Source organism: Hippoglossus stenolepis, chromosome 9 (genome assembly GCF_022539355.2).
Source record: "Hippoglossus stenolepis isolate QCI-W04-F060 chromosome 9, HSTE1.2, whole genome shotgun sequence".
Lineage (NCBI taxonomy): Eukaryota > Metazoa > Chordata > Actinopteri > Pleuronectiformes > Pleuronectidae > Hippoglossus > Hippoglossus stenolepis.
In genome coordinates this window covers 1,209,879-1,234,450 of record NC_061491.1, presented here as the reverse complement: position 1 = coordinate 1,234,450, position 24,572 = coordinate 1,209,879, and the positions used below count along the sequence as shown (strand labels likewise).

Genomic DNA, 24,572 nt, shown 5'->3' with positions numbered 1-24,572 from the left:
CAGGGGCGTCAGTGGAGGTTTTGCAGCGGGAAGGGAGGGGAAGTGACAGGAACCAGGCTGAGCTGTGCTGGGACAGCATGAGTGCAGCTGGGCCATTCCAGCGCCAGTCAGGCAGCAACAGACTGAGGGGGATGGGCAGCATCACATTCTCTGTTAGGACAGGAACTCCACACGAAGAGCTCAGTCAAAGAGGCAACAATCAGAAACATGCTCAGGGTCTTGTCCACAGGGAGCTGCTCTTATGTTTATAGTGTGTGTAGTCGTGGAGGATGTTTTAGCCTGAACACTGAGCTGGAAAGCATCTGAGTACCGGTTGCCCTGGCAACAGTGTGAAATGAGAAGATGCCATAATGCAGTATCATTGCTCCACATTGGAGGATAGATGCTTTGTAAACGTGCTGATAAGGCCTGTTGCAGTGAATGACTATCCCTCCATACTAACACACACAGAGGTGAAATGGAGCATTTCAGCCGTTCGGAATGTGGGTCACACATATTAAATCATCCATGTATGATTATATCTTTACACAGTGGTACATGACAACTGGTATCATTCAGTTTACACAGAAGTTCATCAAATATTTGTATTCATATTTTAATTTCTCTTCTGCTCTTATTGATTTTCTTTTTCATGTGTGCATGCGTCAGTGGGTCAGTCAGACAGTTTGCACCTGACCAGCGGTTATCAGGCCTCTGTATGTGTCATAGCATAGTGGAGGGTGATGGGTAAACAAGCAGGTCAAGTCCTCTGGCCCAGTGCAGAGCAGAGCTGCACATCTCATATTCCCTCCTGGTTATATAACCCATCAGGCTGGCTGCCTTTGAACCCCCAGCAGAGGTTAACTCAAGCTTATCAGCAGCAGCCTGCTCTGTGCTGGAATACAACACAGTCACATGACCACACTAGATAGAAGCTGACATCTAGGCCACTCGAAGGCAGTTATCTGTGTCTAAATCATTCAACACCCAGGGCTCTACTGTGCTGGGGACTGGAGTGTAAAGGCAGGGCATCAGTTGTTTCACAGACCTGCACTGTTGTTGGTGTGTATATGATTTTTTCTTCATCCATCTTGAGGAAATTTATTATGTCCCCTCACTTATTCTTTTTCTTGTAGTCAGTGAGGCCACACCTTCCTCTAGTCTTGATGACCACTCAAAGCCCTTTACAGTTAGGGGTGCAGGGGGTTCAGTATCTTGCCCAAGGACACTTCGGCATTCGGAAGACTGGAATCGAACCGCCAACCTGCTGATTAGGGGACGACCGCTCTCACCCCTGAGCCACAGACATGAAATGACAGTTGCTGCTCCTCACAAGGAGCTGGGATCAATTCTAGAGTAAAACAGACTCCAATGTATGACCAGAATGTCCTCCACTCTTAAATCAGCAGTTGACGAGTCCCTCATTGGACCTTACTGAGCCATGAGTATGGAAAATAGTATACGAGGTAGAATTTAATTTGACTATTATATCTGGTGACTGCGAAGGCCTTAGCATATGATTTGCATAACACCTTAGGCTTAAAACCATTGGCTGAGCCCTTGTGCCATGTAGGGCGGGTTTGTGTCATCCCTGAGTCCACTCCCATCAAGATAGACATTTTTAATCACAGAATAAGGGTTTTCACTCCGAACAACTTTGTGTTGATTTTCACTGACCCACTCCCGTGAGACGATATGTCAACGGAAGCATCTTTGCTGTGAGTCCGTGCACTCATCTATTCAGGTGTTCTCTTTAACTTGGTAACTGTCTGTATATACAGTATACAGACTTGACATACAACCTATGTGTTTTCAGTATTTATGGTCCTTAACCTGTCAATCTACATGTTGTGTTTTACCCACTGGATATTATAGTTTAAGTCCCGTGACCAGCAGTGTTTTTGTTTCCAGTGTGTTCCACAGGGAGAACACTGCCCCGTGTGGACACTACCAGAACATAACTCCCCCTAGCTCTGATAACAGTCATCAGAAGCCATCTAGTGGCACACTCTTAACCGTTCCGTTTGTCTGAAGAAAAGCACTTGCATGTTTGAATTAGTTCCTCTAGATCACTTACAAAAGTGAAACTGTATTTTTGAATTTGATTAACTTGAGGTTAAGGGTGGATTTTGAGATTTACATTTAAGATAGTAATAGTTAGCTCCAACAAGGAGGTTATGTTTCACCCCTGTCCGTTTGACTGTAAGAAAGATTACACAAAAACAACTGAACAGATTTCCACTAATCTTGGTGGAAAGATGTGCTATTGGTGTGGGAGGAACAAACAAATACGTTTTTGGTGCGGCTCAAGATCAGGGGGTGAAACCAGGATTTTTGGTTTTTCACTTTTTTAACATTGCTAGAACATGGTATTTTTCTACATTTTCACAGTTTTCCCACGGAATAAAAAAATCAGGCACATTTAGGGAAATGGTATCTATAAAATTTGGTGCAGCTTGATTTGATTTAAGGAGAATGTAAAACCTTGGTGGTGTTTTTTTGCACTACTGAATGCTATTCTAGTTGGAAGGTAGAACAGACCACAAAATATGAAGGATAATGAAGTGCAAGTTTGTAACTTCACATGAATACAGCAGAACGTAGTATTGATTAATGTCTTTGCATTATGTGGACCTCAGTGCAAATCAAACTGCTTATATCCCCAGAAGAAAAACAAAGCTACATGTCATGGTCCTGGTAGTGTCGTGCAAAGTCGTTTTGAAAGGCCCAGAGTATAAGCTTAGCCTTGTAACTACATCATCAGCAATGGTCAGGAGCTGAGGTGTGTCTTGTCTATTCCTGTGCAGATCCGAGTGGCTCCCCAGTGTGTGACCAGTGCCTTCCCCGGTACAGCGGCCCACAGTGTGACAAGTGCAGCGCCGGCTTCTACAAAACATCCAGATCTTGTGTTCCATGTGACTGCAGTGGGAATGCAGATCCTCGAGGCCCCGCCCAGCTCTGTCAGCCTGATACTGGCCACTGCCTCAGCTGCATCAACAACACCACCGGGTTCCAGTGCCAGCTCTGCGCACCTGAATTCATAGGGGACGCCCGAGCGCATAACTGCACCCGTCCAGGTAAAGACTGAATCACAATATACTGTAGAAACAAGAAAAGTAACAGACATTTTCACAGCAGACACTTTGACCAGTCACAGCAGGAAAAGCACAATTTGAACTTATACCATGTACACTGGCTCTGTTCTGTTGATTGATTGATCAACAAATCCTCTGTGTTACTCATGCAAGAGGTGGTGCAGCAGGCGGAAGCAGGAAGCGATGTATTAACTTCTTGTAGAGATCACCTGATTTACTTCACTAGTTCAATTCAGTCATATTTGTATAGCACCAAATCATAATAAACATTATCTCAAGGCACTTTAAATAGAAGGTAAAGACCTTACAAATTATAGAGAAACCAAGCAGTTCCCTCAATGAGCAGCACTTAGGCGACTGTGGAGAGAAAAATCTCCCTCAATAACTTGAAGAAACTTCTAGCAGAAACAGACTCAATGTGGGCAGCCATCTGTTTTCTCTAGCAAAGTTAGTGACAAAGTGTAGTAAAATAAATAAACGAATGTGGGGGCAGAGAGACAGAAAGAAGCAGAGAAGTGCTCAGTGGATGATGGGAGCTCACCCAACAGTCTAGACCTATAGCAGCATAACTAAGGGATGGTTCAGGACTCACCTGATCCAGCCCTAACTATAGGCTTTATCAAAAAGGAACGTATTAAGTCTAACCTTAAATGTAGAGATGGTGTCTGCCTCCCGTACCCAGAGTGGGAGCTGTTTCCACAGGAGAGGAGCCTGGTAGCTGAAGGCTCTCCCTCCCAAACTAACACCATCCGAGGTGACTATCTGGTCAGACAGTGTTTCTCTGAAATGTTTAGAGCCAATTACAACGACCTCAGTTTTGTATGAATTTAGAAGTAAGAAGTGATATTTACGATTTAAACCAGTCTAGTGCCGTTCCTTTAATCCCTACATGTTGTTCCAGCCTCTGTAACAGAATCTTATGATCTACAGTGTATGGTCCATTATCTGATGCCATGAAAAGGTCATACGTAACTTTTGTTTCAGTTAGACACAGTAAATGGATCTGATGGTCAGTAATCAGATCATTAATGAGTAGGGATTTGGGATTGAGTGACCTGATATTTAATAAACCACATTTTATCTTTCTATTTTTTGGTACTGATATAGTGGTTGTATTAACTTTAATTAGGTTTGAATGTACTACTCCTCTCCTGTTTACTTTAGATTTAATTCATTTAGGTGGTCGGGGGCAAACACAGTTTCTATAGGATATTGGGGCAGTGACTATTGGGGGAGTGACTGCTCTAATAGAAGCCCAGAGAAGCATGCAAGCATGCAACTCTGCCTCCTGGTCTCATCTCTAGACTGTCATGGTGTGGACTGTCTAATAAACGTTGTCATATTTCTAGATATGAGAGCCGCTCCATCCAAAGTGGGATGAATGCCATCTCTCCTAATCAGACCAGGTTTCCTCCAAAACTTCACCAATTGTCTACGAAGCCCACGTTGTTTTGTGGACACCACCTCGACAGCCAGTGGTGAAAAGATGATATGTGTCTGTACCTGTCATCACTGGTCATAATAGGCAGGGGTCCAGACATTCTCTTTGCATAACTACACACCGAATCAAAATTGATTTTTGTGACCTCCGACTGACATACTCAGATGTTGTTACTGCTGAAGTGAATAATAATCTTACTATACTTAGGCTTACCCTTAGAAAGCAGTTTTATATATGACTCACAGGCACTGGTGTCGGCTCTTATTACCACAAACTCTCTTGACATCTCTGTCGGTGTCTTCTACATGTATGGCTCCTATTTTTCACCTGGAGATATTTTTTGTTTTCTTATTGTTTTTTCCTTTTTGTGTCTGTCGCTCATTAGAAACACCATCAAGTCAAGGTGTGACAACAATCAAATCAATCAATCAATCAAATTGTATTTGTATAGCCCATATTCACAAATCACAATTTGTCTCATAGGGCTTTAACATGGTGTGACATCCTCTGCCCTTAACCCTCAACAAGAGTAAGGAAAAACTACTAAAAAACCCTTTTAACAGGGAAAAAAGAAGGTAGAAACCTCAGAGAGAGCCACATGTGAGGATCCCTCTCCCAGGACGGACAGAAGTGCAATAGATGCCACGTGTAGCTGAGCACATCAACAAAATTATAATATTTACAACATAAACTGTTTCTTTGATTAGAAGAAACAGTTTTTAACATAATGATAAGTCTGTCAATATTTAAAGTATTTATACATAAGAAAATGTCTGATAGAGATGAAGGGAGCAGCAGTGACAGTTGAAATGGAGGAGGTATTGCCAATAATGGTAGAATATGTGAGTAGGCATATTGTAGATCAAGCAGTCTTGTTGTAATCATAGTCAACTATCAGTTGCCACCACGATCATGATCCACATAAGGATTGAAAATCCACCATTACAATCGACGATCGGCTGCCACCACTTCCATCTACTAAATAACTATTTGAAAAATTTGATGTTTATCCAAAATAATACATTTTTGGAAGAGTCTTTCTACATTTTGCTCTAAAACAAAGCCTGGATATATTGTATTAAGCAACATTTTCTGCATGGAAAGATACATAAAGACATGAAACTGCTATGTATTATTTCTAGTGTTTTATATTCACTGTTCACTATATTCAATGCCGCGGCCCAATTTGAAAACTGAAAAATGTGTGCGGCCCACCCACACCTTTAATCACAACTATATGATCCACACACAGGACTAGAATCATACATATTATTAATTTTATAGCAAAAATAATTGTATATGAACGCAGGCATATGCAGTGCAAATCCAATAACATCCACATTTAAGCGTAACAATTTGCAAAGCAACCAATGTAAAAAAACATGAAGTGCAAATAGTGGATTGTTAAAAATATATTCTTACTGTTTGTATAACAGAGCACAACAAGAATATCAGGGAGAAGACAAACACATTTGAGGCGTAACCAAATATACTTAAGGCTCTCTCAGCGTGTTTTTAAAAGATGCTCGAGGCTTGGATAAATATTGTCCATGTTTAGTTTCTAAATGTCGGCACACTTTACATGGTCCCAGGGTGTTGTTAGCTCGCATCTCAGCGCACAGCACACACACACACACACACACACACACACACACACACACACACACACACACACACACACACACACACACACACACACACACACACACACACACACACACACACACACACACACACAGGCTTGGGGGTTTTCCTCTGGGCCAGCGACAGGTCCTCACTTGAGTCCTTTCTGCGAGTCCTCTTTTTAGTTCTGAATGATTCAGTTGGACTTCCTGATTCCCCTTCGTCATCAGCAGCTTCCCTCTGCTCCATCTTGCTCGACCCAGCTCACAACAAAGTTCTCCCTCACCTATGATTCCCCCGCTAAGGATGCGTTCAAGTGTTAATGTGACGGTCAGCAAATACAACGACACCTGCTCTATAGGTCAGATAAAATAAGAACAACGTGGAATTTAAATCTCTTGTCTTTGTTTCATTACCTGTGATGATTACTTTTTTTAAATCAATCATAAATGTTTGGTGGTAATCAACGCTTACTTACAAATCTGAAATTTTGTTATCTATTTATTTTCTGATGACCTCTCACGGCCCACCTGCAGTGGCTTCACGGCCCACCAGGGGGCCGCGGCCCACACTTTGGGAATGACTGCTCTACAGCATTCTCGAAAATGTATATAAGTGAATACATGAGTGTCCATGGCATGAAATATATTGCATTTAGTAGGTGTGGAAATCAGAGGCTTGCAAACCCTGTCAGCGATGATACAAAATGACAATGATTATTAAGTGTGTAAAATGTATATTCCTTGCTCACTATAGAGTTGTTCTGAATGAGTAACTTAGGGCACATACATCACGGAAAATGGTGGTACTGTTCTGCAGTCGCAGTTTCAGTCCCACTGCCACACACCGTGAATAATCAAAGTCACATACTAAACTATACTGACTACCTTTGGTATAGTTACCAATATTAATATACTGTGTGGACATTTTCAGTGCACTGCTATTTTATATTTACTCTGGGATTATGATGATGTAGGCTGTTCTGTTCTGTATACATCTTTAGCTTTGAACGCAGTGTATACACACAGTCCAGATGGACAATGTGCAGTTGACTAATGATTGGCACAAGAAAAAAGCAGAGGACAAGCTTGAGGGGGACAGTCTCTGAAACGATTACTTACAATCTTATAACTGGAATAAAAAAGAAAGCATCAGGTGTATATACAGTAAGAGGTAGTTATATCTATTTGCCACAAGGTGTCACAAGTGACTGTGGTTATACATCAACAACCTGGTGTCGCTCAGCACTGTTTTCCTTTCAACATTCACAGGCCTTCAATGAATTAGCTTATTATTTGTCTTTGATTGTTTCGTGATAAATCTTTTAAAAATATTCACTAATGTTCTCACTGCCTCTCTCTCCCCAGCTCCGCGGAACATTCCCACACCAGCAGGTACAACCACAACAGAGGCCCACACATCGAGTACATCCTTTCCCCCCACATCTACAACCAGCACCACCTTGATTCCCCCCATAGCTAGAGGTGTCCCAGCCTCAACGTTCAGCAGCAACACGAGCACTGCACTGAGCACCGTTGCCACCACCCAGGCCCTGCTGACCAGCCTGAGCAGCCCCACTGATAACACTACAGCAGCCCTGCCTGAAGTCTCCTGGACACAGTTCAACATCATCATCCTGGCTGTCATCATCCTGGTAGTGGTGCTGCTGCTGGGCTTTGTTGGAGGCGTGTACACATACCGAGAGTACCAGAACCGCAAGCTCAATGCCCCTTTCTGGACCATAGAACTAAAAGAGGACAACATCAGCTTCAGCAGCTACCACGACAGCATCCCCAACGCTGATGTGTCAGGACTGCTGGAGGACGAAGCCAACGAGGTTGCACCCAACGGCCAGCTGGCGCTCACCACACAGGGCAATTGCTACAAGGCTTAGCACTCCACCCATCCCCAAGCTGGACACCTAGATTTACAGACCACTAAAGCTGCTGGAAAGCACCAAATCCAAAGCTCCTTCATGTATGACTGCTTGTTACCTGCTCGGCTACGAGATTTCATAACACTTGGCAAATTGCGATCAGGCAGATGTGATTAAAAATATGAAACGTTTTCCTTTTTGATATGGTTTAGTGTGGAATGGGGCGATCAGTGAAGAGGATCCAAAGAAAAAAGTGTTTTGGTTGAGCTTTGCCTGCAGACGGCACTGTTGTGCAGATTATTTCGATAAATGGCATCTCACGAGACAGGTGCAAAGCATACACCTGTTTGCTGAAACGATGATCCCGACACCAGTGAGAGAACTTACAGGAGGCTAGCATTTCACATATTTGTTTAAATGGACTTTTGACTGTTTAAGTTATAATTGGATCACTTGGAACAGTGGTCTTCAATTGAGACAATGATTGTTATTTAATGAATTTTTATTCTGTTCTTATTTATTGTTTGACGTTTCATTCTGGGGAAAAATGCTGCACTTGTATGATGTGTTTATTCATGGTGTTTTATCTTATGTGCTGTTGGATGGTGATTTGAACTGGCCAGTATGTTCACATGTATAGTTTGTGTTTTGGAGAGAGTCTTAGGGGAAGATGAAGGCTGCTGGCACGAGCTTTTTAACAACTTCACCTTATGTTCATAGCTTCCTTTTTGTTAGGGTGCCAGCTCACCTGAAGTATCTAAGAGGAGTGTTTCTTTTTAAGATACTACACTCACCAGATATAATCTCTCATATTTAGTACTACTGCAGGGCTTGCCTAAACTTACTCTTAATCGTGTGTGTGTGTGTGCGAGCGTGCGCGAGAGTAGAGGTTGGGCTCTTACTCATTCTCTGATGTCTAAAACAAACAGAATTGTAGTGTTGATACTGTTTTTGAGTAGTGAAACAAGCCTGCACATTATAAAAAATCCTCCTACTGGTCATTGTTATCTACTGGTCATTGTTATTACATACAGTCATGTTACATCAGCTGGAACAGTGAGCTCCTGTAAAATCACTGCACTTCAAAGCATCTCACTTGATCCTGGACGTGGATCTTGTGTTCTCTGTGTTGTTTTAGTTACCATTGGTCGGGTGTGCTTCTTTTTACCATGGTGAATGAGTAAATCTAATTATGGAACTAACTCCTCAGGTACTGGCTCTTTCCCTAATGTGATCACTGTAAATATGATAACTGTACAGATGAATGTGAATAGTAGCACTATTAATGTACAGGTAGTATACTGTGTGTACACTGTCACTCAACAAGCTCCCAACCTTTCACTCTCAAGGGTGTGATGCTCCTGTCAGCCCACAGCTTTTTGTATTTTTATTTCTTATTGTCAGTGGACTTTGCCATACATGCAACCACAGGACTAAAAAGCACCACCCTGAACTTGGAACAAAGAATGAAATGATGTAAATATTACCCCAATGTCAGAGCGTCAACTCTTAAATAAAAATGGGTTTAACTGTTGTCTTTGTGTTTCTCCCATATCTTCAGGTCACTGCCACATTTTAAAGATTCCCTCGAGAGATACTTGAAGACATTTTGATATATTCTGTTCTGAGTAACAATTGTTTAAGATTTATATTTAACAATTGGTCTCACTCAGTGGTCTCACGCAGCCTTTAAAGGATTTGACCCCTGAAATGAAACACAGCTTAAGTGAATGTGATCTGGAGTTTATGACTTACGTCTAGACTATTTGTATTGTAACAAAATGCTGTTCGTAAATACATGTCTTCAACTGAAATGACGACAGACACATGTTATAAGAATACACAAACTACTGATCGAAAACTGAAGGTGGTTGCATGACTCATGTTCTGCTCCTCTCCCAATAAGTCCGTCATCAGCTTTATGACAGCTGAACCGGCATAGTACAAAGAAAAGCAGTTTTCAACTGGACTGTTGGTACTAAACTTGCTGCTTTTATTTCCTGGTGACCATTAAAATTTCAGGTGTGGCACTCTCTCCAGTAAAATAGGACCCTGTGGTTATTAGCTCAAAAATAAATACTGGAGGACTTCTCCAAAGTTTATGCTGCCAAATGGCTTAACCTGTCTGTGGGGACTTTCAGTTGGTCAAAGAGAAACGTTTTCCTATATAGCAGAATGGAAAACAAAGATGCTTCCAGTGTTGGCAGTGCATATCTCTGCTTCGCTGTCATTGCTCTGATGCTATACAACAAAAGCTATTATTATTATAATATTATTATTATTATTGTTGTTGTTTCTGGTTTATCTCTCTTCTTTCCCCTCTTTTCCACTAACTTCTCCTCCTCTCTTCCCCATTTTTCTCCACTCAGCCAAACATTTAACCTTATACAAATGAAACTGAGTTGAATTGCACCCGGACATGATGGGATCAGAAAGTCATACGCTTTATGCATGATGTGTTACAGGACAGTATCACGTTCTTCAAGTTTTGGTGCCTTATACCTTTTGGTATGACGACATGTTATTATACCTCAGGAGATGTTGCGCCCAAACATGTGTAACAACATGCTGTGGCAATGATGTCACTTTCGTGATTGAGTCACGACATTCCCACACAGCAGCGGCAGAGGTTTGCAACGTGGGCGACAGGCGCTGATAAATGGAGGTCGACTGGTGCGTGAATACGAAACAAGCAGCATGGAGGAATGCGTGTGCCACTGCGTTGCTGACAGAGGAGTTCATTATCAAACCACTTTCACTCAAGTTGTCCGCCTGAAAAAGAAGAGCCGCCTGCTAATGGCTCCGATTTCAGTCGTGGTGCTCCTCCTCCTCACCTCAGCAGCCGTGGGTCTGCTGCTCGTGTTTGGGGTAAGTAGTTGTGACCCTTCTCCGGACGGACAGGTAACATCCACACACTGTTTACACAGCCCTGGTTTGTTCTCAGCTCACTCAGGCGTCCAGTTAGATGCTTATCGACACGGCCAGGGGCCCAGAACAGGGGGGCCCTCAGAGAACACTATTATTGTTATTATTAGTTAGTTACTGTAATTAAAAATATATATATTTTTTAATCTATTAACAACTTATAAATGAAAGGAACCCCCCTCTCTCTGTTGACTGCATGGTTCAGCCTTGTAGGTGCTACAATCAGACAGAAGCTGAACTGACACCTAGCTAGCTGCAGCTGCTGCAGAGTCACAGCTGCTGTTCACACTGGCAGAGCTCTGGCTGTTGTTCAGTCTCCATAATAAGTTCTGTGTCATCAATCTTTGACAGAGAGAGAGAGAGAGCGAGAGAGCGAGCCTACTGCCCATCACCTGAAGTTCTTTACGTGAACTTTTAATATAACTACAGCCTTTTTGTGAAGTTTCTGGTGTAACTAATGTATTTCCTTGTATAAAACTAGCCGTATATACTGAAATAAATACCATTACAATACAGTATGAAGCCGTGCATCTCATGCAAATATTTCAGAATAAAAGCTTTTTTTAAACAAACGAGTGGATTGAATCAACAAAAACGCTGGAGAGCTTTTATTTTGAAACAGGTACAGAAAGTTTCGCAAACATTCATGTTTGGCTTTTGAAATTTAAGTCACAACAGCTGGGAGAAAAAAGTTAAGAAGCAGAACATTTGAACAATGTAAATAAACTGATCTTTCAAAGATCTATTTGAATAAATAACACCCAATCGAAATTAGGATACATTTACTAGCAGGTTATACTAACTACCCTTTTCTAATTTGTATGCATCCATCTCCATGCAGCATGTTATCACTAATTTGTTGATGTAAAATTCACTATTGTGTGAAAAAAACGTTTTCATATATATTGTCTATCTCTATTGCACAACAAAGTCCATTAGTCACTTTGAACATGTGTATTTATATGGAGTGGTTATCTAGCTGTTGAAGAGTGCTTATGTAGCTCATGTAGGGTTGTTCTAGCACACATTTTGGTTTTCTTTCTTACATTCTTCTTTCATATCCTCTATTATTTAACTACAGATCATCAATTGGGTTTTCCAGGTGGGGGTTTAGGTTTGCCTGGGGGGCGTCCAGTATAATATTCTTTCTAGGGCCCAAAATCTCTAGCGGCGCCCCTGATTTCTAGCTGCTGCTGATCTGTGTATAATGTTTGATGAGGATATGTGTGTTGTGTAAGCTCCCTCATGTTGTTAATGGCACAGTTCATGGTATAATGAACCGTTCTCTGCATCATGCTCATGCTCACAACTGTTGACCAACACAACTATGTCAATAGTCAGAACAGTGATTTTTTAAAGAAGTTTAAAACAGCCTGGATTCAGAGAGGGACAGAACAGCGCCATCTTGTAATTCTGTTGGTTTCTGTGCTTAGTAACGGGATTCCATCATGTTGTGTGTCTATGCTTTAAAAATGAATAAAGCTCTATCACAAGAAAATAAACATGGAATAAAAAAACAAAAAAATGTAAAACCGTTGAATTAAAAAATATTTTATATTTTGTTCTTTCCCCTAAATATTTCAACAATTCTTCTTGTATTTATTTCTCTCTGTTTGTCCACATATGCATCTTACAGATTTATTTTGTATAGCATTAAACTAAAGCGTTCCCACAATGACAAGACATTTGCAATGTATTTTCTCACATGATCACTTTATGCCCCAGACACAGCTTGGATTAGCCAGTGTGTAATATTTACTTACTATAATATATTGTTATAGTAAGTGGGGTCAGTTTTATTGATATTCAAATGAAACAATAACTTATGTTTTTACATTGTACATAGTATTTGTTATTGCATTTATCATAGTGGGTTTTTGGTCTGTGTTATTAAAATGTTTGTACCATGCCTGTAAGTATTACCAAATGAAATGTTTTTTCCCCTACAGCTTATGAAGCAGCCTGACAGTCATTCATCAGGTAAACATCTTGTTCAGTTATCTAGTGAGATTGACTTGTGACCAGGCAAGATGTGTGAAACATCACTGTTTGAATCTCTCCTTAGGCATCCACCTCAAACAGCAGCAAATCATAAACTTCACGAATCCAAGTGCCATGCTAACAGGTAAAACATTACGTGCATTAGGGTAAGGTAATTGCAAGACTAGCCTTTTTTAGTATCTCTCTCTCTCTCTCTCTCTCTCTCTCTCTCTCTCTCTCTCTCTCTCTCTCTATCTATCTATATATATATATATATATATATATATATATATATATATATATATATATATATGTACAATCAGTAAATGGAAATAATGCCTTTCTTTCTGCTCTTATTCTCACCTCCAGTTGGCAGTAACATTAATAGCCAATACCTTAAATGGGAGAGTGAGTTGGGATTTGCCTACTGTCATGGAGGTTTCAACTACTACAATGAGAAGCTTGTGGTGCCCAGAGACGGCATCTACAGAGTCTTCCTGCAGATCACCTATGAGGGTGTGGATGTGTGCCTCGATGACCTGAGACTTTCTAACAATGTGTTTTATATACATGATAGTTACAATGACAGTGTGCCTTTGCTGTCATCAGTCGACACAGTGAATTGTAGCATGAAGCAATGGCGTAAATCCATTTATACGGCTGGTTTGTTTAAGCTGGAGGCTAACAGCAGACTACATGTGACATCATCGAACCATAGACTTATTGTAGAAGATGAAAAGCTGGTGTTCTTCGGTGCTGAACTTCTAGCTCAGTAATCTGCTCAGACAGCTAGAACCATCCAAATGAATCTTTAGTTTGCCTGTACCCTCCGCTCCATAAAACCCTCAGAAAACCAGTGAAGTTATGGTTGTCCTTAATTATTACAGGTAAGGAAAAGTCTAAACCAAGGTAGTCAAGTTTTTCTCTGTTTCATTTGTTTGTCAACTGAATATGATTCTGATTTGCAATGGAATGTGATATGTTGGTCAAATAAAGCGACCAATTTGAGGAGGTAACATTGGGATCTGGAAATAGTGGTGCATGTTAGTATGTATTTTCTGACATTTCACAGCCTCAAAAACAGATTGCAAGCAGAAATAGTAAAGGTTTAAGCTTGAGAGTGCTGAGAGATATCATGGGTATCTGCCGATTAGATTTTGACATTTCTTGTCTACAAGATGTAACCTCAGAAGGTCACCCGAAGCATTAGGATTCATTATATAGGGAAAATTCGACAGCATTCACAATGTTAGTTTTGTGCTGTTGGGTCGTTAAAAGCTAGATGCACTTAGAAATACCTGTTTTGTCTAAGGTGGATACTGTAGAGACAATTAGGAATTTCAGGTCTTTTGTTGCTGTGAGAGTTTAATCCTTTGAAAGGATAATGTGAATTGTTGTGCTCACAGGATATAGTGAGCCCTGTCTCTATTTGGACTTCACAGGCATTCATATCACATGGTCTATCCCTCTCAGCTCAGGTTAGGGGTTGGAAATGCAATCAATGTTTACTAGTCAAGTGATTGGTAATTATTGCTAGTAACATGTACATTGTATATCACAAGCATGTTTTATCTGAAAGTAATACGTATTTTAGGACATTGGTTATTCAGTACATACCATGTAACTATGTATGTAAGCTTGTCTGGTTGGCAAAACAATACAAGGCTGAATCACTCAGTTATTATTTGTTCATGCATTACAATGTGTAGCTAGGCAACTTAGAGGGTTTGATAAGGAAGGTCCGAATAGTTGAACAATATTTAACAGGCAGGCTAACACAAATAAACACACAAAACCTAGCACACCCATTCTGTCCTGCTGCCATGGTAAAATATTTGTGGTATGACTAATCAGGTTTATAACCTGCTGGGCTATTATTAGTTGATACATGCAGAATGACTTTCACCAGTGACTAAGTAAAGATTGCTACCGTAGATGTGCTTTGTGTTGGAATGTTGGAAAGTATTGCAATTGATGTTGTCTTCAGAATGATGTAGAATCATATTTAAAACAGCGTTATGTCCACATGAGCAGTGTCTGGTTGACCCAGGCATGGCGTCAGTAGAAGAGCTGCATCAAATAGAATGCTTTGTAAAAGCCAAGAATTTAGAGCAAATTAAACCTGTTGTGTATGAAGGAGTAGCAGTTGTATTATTATTATTAGTTTTAGAGTCATGATGTCTAAAATCAACATATATATCCTTGGGTTTTTTCATAATATTTAAAATTGCCTTTTTCTTTAATAATTATCTGTATTAGGACCATATAACATTTTACCTCCTTCATTTGGCTAAAAAACTCTGTCACCTGCAAACTTGTATGTGACAGTTTTCAATGTCACTGCAGCATGCAGTCTGGGGACGAAATAAAGTTGATGTTGGAGTTAGTCCAGAGAAATGTTGAGCAACTCTCACTCTGAGAGATCACTTGGTGAGGAAGTCCAAGATCTAGCCAGCAATGTTAGTGTCCAACCTGAAACGCTCAACAGGCATGTGAATCAGCAGCAGAGTGATGGTTCAGACCCTGAACTCTCCTGTATATTGGAACTTCAGAAATGTTCTGTGCTGTCCAGAAGTTCCTTTTCAATCAACTTTTCAGAAGATTTCATAACAAGTGAGGTCAAGGCTACAGGACTGTATTCAGTGTCTTAGTATTATTATGTGACAAAATACGATGTCATAAATGTGGTGATGGATTACAAAGGCATGTGTGTTGATGGATTTGTTTCACTGTGGGGTTCATTGTAAACTGATATATAATATAATATTATCATACAATACATAATGTATGGGAAGAACTTTCTCTATTTTTGTAAGTTGCTGTTGTGTTATATAAAATGATTTAACAAGGCCAAAGATTCTTGCTTTTTATTTCGAGTTGCTGTTGTGCAAATTGATTAGGGTGGATATAACTTATAATTCTTAATTGTAATAACTTAAAATCCTTACTTCTGTTAAATCCACTTCAAGTTGAAGTAACTTATTATTTTAGACTTTAACAACCTTAATTCAAACTTTTAATGTCGACTTTATTCTAAGAGTAATTCAATCCACTAAATTTCAGTCTGATTAGTGGAGTAACGTAAAATTGTACAATCAAAATTTAAGGTAACGAGTTCAATTCATTTCCATTAGATGTGTAATTAATTACAAATGCAACTTTAACATTTGAAACTCTGTTTATTGAGTTCAAACCTTTCCAACAAGGTCAAGTAAATTGGAACTGCTGAGATCCAGAACTGTCCCAGTCTTACCACATAACCTGTTTTTATACTATCACGCATCACAAATTGTGGTGATGTATTCACATAGCATGTACACCGTCACTTTAGCTGTGGAACTGACGAATCTGTCAGACAATAACACACAAAGCATCTTAAATTCAGAACTATCAGTCTCAAAATTATCAGAAAATGTAAATTGTTACACAACTTTATCCTAACATGTCATTCTCAACATAACATGGTACAATTGACCAACTGATGGGCAGGTGGGGAGAAAATAAAGAAATAAAGAAATAGAGAAAAGAAGTTAGAGGTAGAGTGTTTGTGACAATCCAAGTGAAAGTTAAATCTCTTCTGGGATTTAAAAATGTCCCAGATTCAACATCACCAGCTAACTAGCTACACAAAAGATGTGCATGTACTGCAGGGTCTAAAACGTACACTTTTAAAATTTCACATTAAACACTGGGCAAGACGCTACCCTTCAAGTCCTATTCCACTGCTAAACCTCTGCTTTTTGTCCAGGCTGGTTGCTGCTACAGTGGTTTGTCAACAATCAAGCAATAAAATATTCACTGTTACAGCCTGAGATTGCAGAAGTAGAAATGACTTTACTGAAGCAGTTTGTTTTTAAAGGACCTGACCCTTGCAGGAAGATCCTTTCCAAGTTCCATGAAAATCTTTTGAATGGTTTCAAAAGTGTGCCTCACTTCTTTTGGGTACTGAAGGTTTAGAGAGTAGATCAGTCCAAAGAGGTAAGCAAAAGCGGCTGGCAGGTCAGGAAGATCCTGAAGGATGATGTTTTCCTCGATAATAACAGCGACGTTCACGACAGTGCCATCAACCTCCTCCAACACAGTGAGGACACCGCAACGAGGCCCTTTGTTTGCTCCTCATCTGGGTCAGTTGCCTTGCAATAACAGACAGGAAATGACAAACACATGTTTAGTAAATCAAACTGAAAAATAATTTGTGATTGAATTAGTTTGGATGATAATAAGCCATTACTTAAAAGAATGAAACAAATGTTTAACTTAGAATAAATTGATATTCTTGACATATTGACATTTTTATCTCACAACCAAAAATTAAGACACCCCTATATACAGTATAAACTATGAAAATCATTGCTCCAGAAAGTACAGGGATGGATAGTAAACGTTGAAGTCAAACTTAAGAACAGGATTCTAAAAATCTTGTATATATATAATTTGTACAAATAGCTACTCACAAGACAAGTCCTGAACAGCTTCTCGGGACTGTCGCGGAGATACAAGGGAAGGCCCTTCAAGGCTGCAGTTTGTCATCAAGTCAGATGTCTGAAATAAACATAGTTGGGCGAAACATTACACCATTATGTAACTAACATGACAAAAGCTAGGAGCAAGCATTAAAACATGTTCAGTTGTGTTATAGGGTTCAATAAAATTATGTTAAAGCTGCATTAACTCAACAAACATACATTGTTTACATGGCCTAGTAAAGTTGCTAATTCTCCCATTCAGCAAATACCTGCTGAATGCAAGTAAAATGTACAAATTTTAAGTACGATTGGTCTTCAAAAACTTTATATAAATCAGGGCATTAATAACCAATGGCCCAGTGCCAGCCAAATAATATAAAAATGATAAAAAGTAAAGAACTACTGTAAATATGCTCTAATTTTATAAGACTTATTCCCTGCGTCATCCAATCATGTGTAAGACAGAGAATGTTTGTCTGAGTGTGTTAATAGGGAGTCAATCACTATTCCTACACTGACCATTTGCACTGTGCTTATCTCTGTATATAAACATACTTACTCACATTAAGAAAAATATTTGTGAATGTTGAATGTGAATAAATAGTTTTAATTTGCAAGTAGTACTGGGACTCTAATATTCCTTCCTACCTTTGGTACATTTGGTAAAACTGGCCAAGCAGGCCATTTGGGAAAAATTGTTACACTGAAAACTGTAAATATATTAGCTAGCTGTTTCACTTTCTTTACCACTACATCACATCTTTGTCTGTTTCTTAGGTAGTGAACAGTGGGTTCGTTCTGAGGATTTGTCACTACAAGCAACACCTTACATTTGACCCATTGTTTATACAAAAATACTGATTAGTGCAACTTCATTATAGGAAAAAAAAAAGAAATCACACTTTCTCCGAATTACTTGTTATACATACATGTCCATAATGTCAAGAATTATGAAATGATTCTAAAATGTACCTCTTCATCCAGTCTGTTAAGTAGGATGTCCATTTCTGGCGGAAAAGCTCCTCCTTGCCCGATAGAGTCTTAGGAGCCTCGGGGGGTGTTGATGAATGGCTGCTCTGAAGCTGTCTATCAGGTTCTTGTTGGTGGTCCGATAAAACTCTTCCTTTATCTGTTGAAAAAAAAAAAAGAAAACAATAATTTTTTTGTAACGACTATATCAGAAACACATAATATATTGTTTACTCAGCTGCTTACCTCTGCTTCGCAAAACCACCTCTCCTGAACCTCTGACACCATGGGCTGCGATGAAGGCGGTAGTGTTTAGTGTGTCATTGGCGTGAATGAAGTTGCAGAATTTGCGCTGCATTCATTTCAATCTGAAAGACAAAATTTGTTGGAAATTAGCAAAGCAAACAGAAGAAGAAGAATCTAAATGTAAATTTTTCTGAGACAATTAATTATTTAAATTATTATTTATTAAAGTCACCACTCAACACACTATAGTGTATTCTGACCCATCCACTCATGCATTCAGTTGTACCAAAGCTCATCTGGAGAAGGAATTGAGGAGGTTAATTTTAAATTGTAACTTGTACAGACACAAGCCACTCTTCTTTGTAGGAAGTAAACAACAATAATGGTATTTTATCCCTTGGTTTCTCGAGGGGTTAGGTGATGTGGTTGAGATGGGGGTGTTCACTTGGTCAAGATGTCGTCCTCCAAGAAAATGTGATTATTATTTGACAAAAACTCTGCATTACCACAACATTTCGAACAATTATCATTACAGACACATACCAAACTGGTTGTAGCTTTTAATAAAAAATTCAAAAGCAATATAAATATACTCACTGAATAATGTCCTTTAGTTAAGTTGTGAGTGATCCCAAATTATGACAAAATAACAATGGTAAAACAAGGCTTATAGGTGGATTTCAGCTGTAAATTTCTCACCCATTTTATCTTAAATAATAATTTAAGTAATTAATTACTACTAATTTAAAAAATCCTCAAAATTATGCTTAATCAACTTTTTTTAATTGAGAGTTGTAGTCTGACCAAACGATAGGCATCGCACTTAAAGCACGTAACATTTTCAAAGATAATTCCAACCTTATTCATTAGCTAAGTTATTACACCATATAACTCTAAATAATAATTCTGACACACTTAATAAAAGTAGGTTATTACATACCCGTGTGGACACCAGCTCCACCGCAATGACACTGGGGTGGGGCATTCAAGTGACGACCTCCAACTTGGAAAGTTGGCTTTCCCGCGTTTCACAACAAAGACACATGAGTTATCAGAACTTTCACTCATTTGTATTAGCTCGCAACATAAAGGTATATGTAGCAATAACTCACTTATTTTTGTTGGACTAACTAAATGCCATTTTTTGCTGGACTGACTTAAGTATTGGCCTTAGATGTTAATAATTTATATTTCAAAGTTATAAAAACTTTAAATACTTCTTTAGGCCAAAAAATGAAAGTTGGATTTTTAACAGTGCAGTTTGATTCATTAAAATACTTCAACTAAAACTGACCTGGGAATTGAAATGATGCCATTACATTACAAGGGAAATCACAAATTCTTGGTCATGGTCATTACTTCACTGCACAACCTGTGGAAATATAATAGGATTATGGGAAGCCTTCTGTGATGAACTTTCAATGTGTAATTCAAAAAGCCTGCACCAATTCAATAATATTTATGAATCACAAAATCACATACATTAACTCATCTTCTAGTAATTCTATCCCCAGCTCCTCCAGTCGCCAATAATGATTAGCCCTGATGATTTACAACCATCACTGTGTGAGTTAATGATAACACAAGTGCTGTTTGATGTATGTGAGTGCATGTCTCCTAAAATGTCCTGGGGGATTTTGACTTGTCAGTGATGTCAGCACTTACACCCACAGTTCCACACATTCACATGGGAGGCTGCACAGCACAACCACAGTCTCATCTGTTAGAGCCATGCTGCAGTGAAACTGGCTTGGTATCGGTCTGTTCTGGGAGAGTGTCTCGCCACAAGACATCGGAACAAAAACATTTGAATTACTGGTTGATCTTCATTCCGCATATATGTCAAATAAACTAGAGGGGGAAAACAACAACCATTCGGAAGTGCAGGAGCTTGCAGTGCCTGCCCCAAAATGAAAAGAGCAAACAGACATTGGCCACAACCACATGGGTGGAGCCTCTGGGATACACCCAGGACCCACAGGAGAGATCACGTCACCTAGGTGGCCTTGGGGCACATGGGGATCCTCACAAAATAAGTTCTTTCTGGAGATATGATGCAATTATGATTACAATTATGTGACTGACAATATTTTTATGTTTATAATAGATACTGAACTGGTCAAAGAATATGTTAACTGTTATATAAGGCACTTAAGCCTCTGTGATGATGGATGGATGGATAGTACTGGATTGTGCAGAGAAACATGACAAACACACAGCATCAACACACTTATCATTGAAATGAATGATATAAATGTGACTGATAGTACCATTTGTTTTGCTTCTGCTTCACTACACTGTTTTTAACATTTGACAGTTGGTTTTGGTGCCATCACCATAATAACAACAATTAGCCACAGCTTCCTGATTGAGGAACACAACATGTATGGTTATATATGGTCTGTATTTATATAGCGCTTTTCTTGGTTCACACCGGACGCGGAAGCGCCGCGCCGCGCCAAGAAAAGCCGGGCGCCTCCTTTCCGCCCCCATGTTACTCAATTGGGTTTCGGCGTCAGCTCAATTTTTTCCGCTCGCCGCGAGCTCGCCAGGAAACACACTGAAAAATTATTTTAAACGATATAAATGACATATTTTATATTATATAAATGATCAAATATGCATCCCATACTTTGGATTTCCCTTCTGTTGTCCTAGAGTTAAAATTTCCCAGATTTTTCCCCTCACATTATTAAATTTCCCCATCTGCCCATCCACTACAAGCAGACAGACAGAGAGAGAAAGAGAGGGGTGGGGGGGCTATGAAGACCATCATCATTTACCCCCGAACCCTTACATTGAACGGAGCATACAACAACCAGCGGAGAAAGCAGAATCGCGGGCTGACCGGCGTGGAGAAATGCGCGTCCGGTGTGAACAGCCAGGCAGCTGCGCGCCAGAGAACTGCGCGGCGCGGCGCGGCGCTTCGGGGCGCTTCGGGGCGCTTCCGCGTCTGGTGTGAACCCGGCGTTACAGTTCATCAGCACTTTCAATATCACACACATTCTGTCGGCACAGCCATGAGGGGCAATTTGGGGTTCAGTATCTTGCCCAAGGACACCGCAGCACAAGGAATGGGGGAGACAGGGATTGAGCAGACGACCTTCTGGATAGTGGACGACCCACTCTACCTCCTGAATCACAGCAGCCAGAGCTATAGTCACTGCAATTCTAAAGGGGAGTACACCAGATGATCTCACCAGGTTCAGCGGCGGCCTCCGCTTTCTCTCTCCAGGCTCATTCCGGAATCTGATATCAGGCAGGATCTATATTTGCATAAAAATGATTTGATTGGCTGCTGTCTGCGCTGTTCTAGAATATACTGTCATTTGTTGTTGTTTGCATGCTGGTTGTTGTGTGCAGAGATTTTTATGTACAGTCTATGATACAGTGAAGTTAGAAAACTTTGTGTTCATCCTACCAAGTTTATCTGGAATGAAGATTTAATTTATGCTTTATTACTCTTCATGTCAATTTATGTCACGGGCGAACGCGGACTTCACATCCTGTAAACAGGCACTAACTACCAGGAATTAGGGGCGTTTGCAGGCGTTTGTAGGGGCGACAATTCGGCTTTTCGTGCAGTTAATATTGTACAATACATTGAAGAATAGAATCCATCAACATGCACTAAACAATCTATTATTTATTCCGTATAATGTCTGCTTTGCTTATACTTTATTTCGTCTCTTTGTCACTAGTATGGACTCAGATTCAAGACTTTATTGTCACAACAATTACATTCAGCAGTCGCTGGCAATGAAATGCTTGGGTCATAGGTCACAGGCTCCCTTCTAGCCATGCTCAAAATATTACACAAGCAAAAAAAATTGAATATAAAAAATAAAATATATAAAAATAAACTATTAAGATAAAATATAATAAAATATACACTTAAAAAAAGTAGTGCAAATATTGTAAGGTGCAGAATTTAGAGGAATTATTGCAGATTGGAAGAGTTTAAACATCTAATGACCTGGGGGATGAAACTGTCTGGGCCTGGTGGTGCGGGTCCGGATGCTACGGTACTGTCCACCAGACGGCAGCAGGCAGAACAGTTTATGGCTGGGGTGATAGGGGTCTTTAATGATCCTGTTCCGGCCTTCCTCCTACACCACTGGGTGTAGAGGGTGTAGCTCCGTCCTGGTGATGTGCTGAGCAGACTTCACCACCCTCTGTAGAGCCTTACTGTTCAGGGCGGTGCAGCTGCCATACCAGGCGGTGATGCAGCCAGTCAGGATACTCTCTATTGTGCACCTGTAGAAATTGCAGAGAATCCTGGAATCCATGTTGAGGAAGAAGAGCCGCTGTCTGGCTGTCTTCCTGATGGTGTCTGTGTGGTGAGTCCAGGTCAGGTCCTCACTGATGTGAACCCTGAGGAACCTGAAGCTGCTGACTCTCTCCACCGTAGACCTGTTGATGGAGAGGGGGGCGTGTTCTACTCCCTTTCTTTTCCTGTAGTCCACGATCAGCTCCTATGTTTTGCTGACGTTGAGATGGAGGTTGTTGTCCTGCACCAAGATGTCAGGGCTCTGACCTCATCTCTGTAGGCCTTCTCATTGTCGCCGGTGATCAGGCCTACGACAGTCCTGTCATCAGCAGATTTGATGATGGTGTTGGAGCTGTGGGTGGCCACGCAGTCATGCGTGAACAGGGAGTACAGGGGAGGACTGAGCACACAGCCCTGGGTCGGCGCCGGTGTTGAGAGTCAGGGTGGAGGATGTGGTGCTGCCTATCCACACCGCCTAGGGTCTGCTCATCAGGAAGTTCAGGATCCAATCACAGAGGGTGATGTTGACAGTTATGTTCACAAACTCCAACCAAATGATGGTAATGTTACATGAACACGGATGCAAAAATTCACACTGATCCATAAAATAATTGTTGAGACACTTTGCTAAAAGTTATCTCATGACAGTGGGGGGAAAGTAAAGGATCACTTGAGACATTTAAATGTATCACTGAAATCCATATTTCAGTGTGGAGGACCAACTGGTCAACATTTGCATCCCTACATCCATAATGCTTAAACTGTATATGGTGGACAATGGAACTGGATCAAATATATATTTTACTGGTCCTAGCGCCGAAACCAAGATATACATGTAAATTCATAATTAAGTTAAAAAATAGGCTGGTAGCAACTGTGGTTTTAAATCTTAAGTTTGATTTTAATGTCAGAGCCTGAAAATATATAATAAACAGGATAAAAGGGGAAGAAAGTCCGGGTAGAGCTTAGAATGGCAAAGAAGGGTCATGACATCTTAAAGGGATAGTTCATAGAAAAATGAAAATGCACTTATTATCTACTCAGCACTATGACAATGGAGGGGTGGGTGAAGTGTTTGACTCCAGTCTCCAGTGTTTTGTGGACTCAAACACTTCACCCACCCCTCCATAGGCATAGTGGTGAGTACGTTTTCAATTCAATTCAATTTTATTTGTATTGCGCCAAATCATAATAAACATTATCTCAAGGCACTTTACATTGAAGGTCAAGACCTTAAAAATTATAGAGAAACCAACAGTTCCCTCAATGAGCAGCACTATAGCGACTGTGGAGAGAAAAACCTCCCTCATTAACTGGAGGAAACCTCTAGAAGAACCAGACTCAATGTGGGTGGCCATCTGCCTCGACCAGTTGGGGTGAGCAGGGAAAAATGGGGAGGAGAGAGAGATGGGTGGAAAAGAGGGGGGAGAAGAGAGATAGGGGAGAAGTGCTCAGTGGATGATGGGAGTTCCCCCAGCAGTCTAGATCTATAGCAGCATAACTAAGGGATGGTTCAGGACTCACCTGATCCAGCCCTAACTATAGGCTTTATCAAAAAGGAACGTATTAACCTTAAATGTAGAGCTGGTGTCTGCCTCCCGTACCCAGAGTGGGAGCTGGTTCCACAGGAGAGGAGCCTGGTAGCTGAAGGCTCTCCCTCCAATTCTGCTCTTACAGATTCTTGGAACCAGTCTAGTGCCGT

General features: G+C 40.4%; 2 protein-coding genes and 1 long non-coding RNA gene across 3 annotated transcripts in view; 2 read left to right on the top strand and 1 right to left on the bottom strand.

Annotated features, from left to right (window-relative positions):
- Positions 1–9,548, top strand: part of LOC118115374 (multiple epidermal growth factor-like domains protein 9) — a 31,029-nt gene extending 21,481 nt beyond the window's left edge. Inside the window, exons 5-6 of the mRNA XM_035166479.2 lie at positions 2,787–3,056; positions 7,506–9,548. Of these exons, the coding sequence (XP_035022370.1) occupies positions 2,787–3,056; positions 7,506–8,032 (797 nt within the window). The 3' untranslated portion in view covers positions 8,033–9,548. The remainder of the gene's footprint in view (positions 1–2,786; positions 3,057–7,505) is intronic.
- A 1,046-nt stretch (positions 9,549–10,594) lies between these two features.
- Positions 10,595–15,769, top strand: LOC118115376 (lymphotoxin-alpha). Its single transcript, XM_035166480.2, has 4 exons — positions 10,595–10,882; positions 12,889–12,919; positions 13,005–13,064; positions 13,289–15,769. The coding sequence occupies exons 1-4, from the start codon at positions 10,712–10,714 to the stop codon at positions 13,693–13,695; spliced, it is 669 nt and encodes a 222-aa protein (XP_035022371.2). The 5' UTR covers positions 10,595–10,711; the 3' UTR covers positions 13,696–15,769.
- A 640-nt stretch (positions 15,770–16,409) lies between these two features.
- LOC118115457 lies at positions 16,410–18,507 on the bottom strand. Its single transcript, XR_004697567.2, has 3 exons — positions 18,358–18,507; positions 17,374–17,461; positions 16,410–17,052 (listed from the first exon to the last, which is right to left on the bottom strand). It is a non-coding gene; the product is annotated as an uncharacterized LOC118115457 (long non-coding RNA).
- Between the last annotated feature and the right edge of the window lie 6,065 nt (positions 18,508–24,572).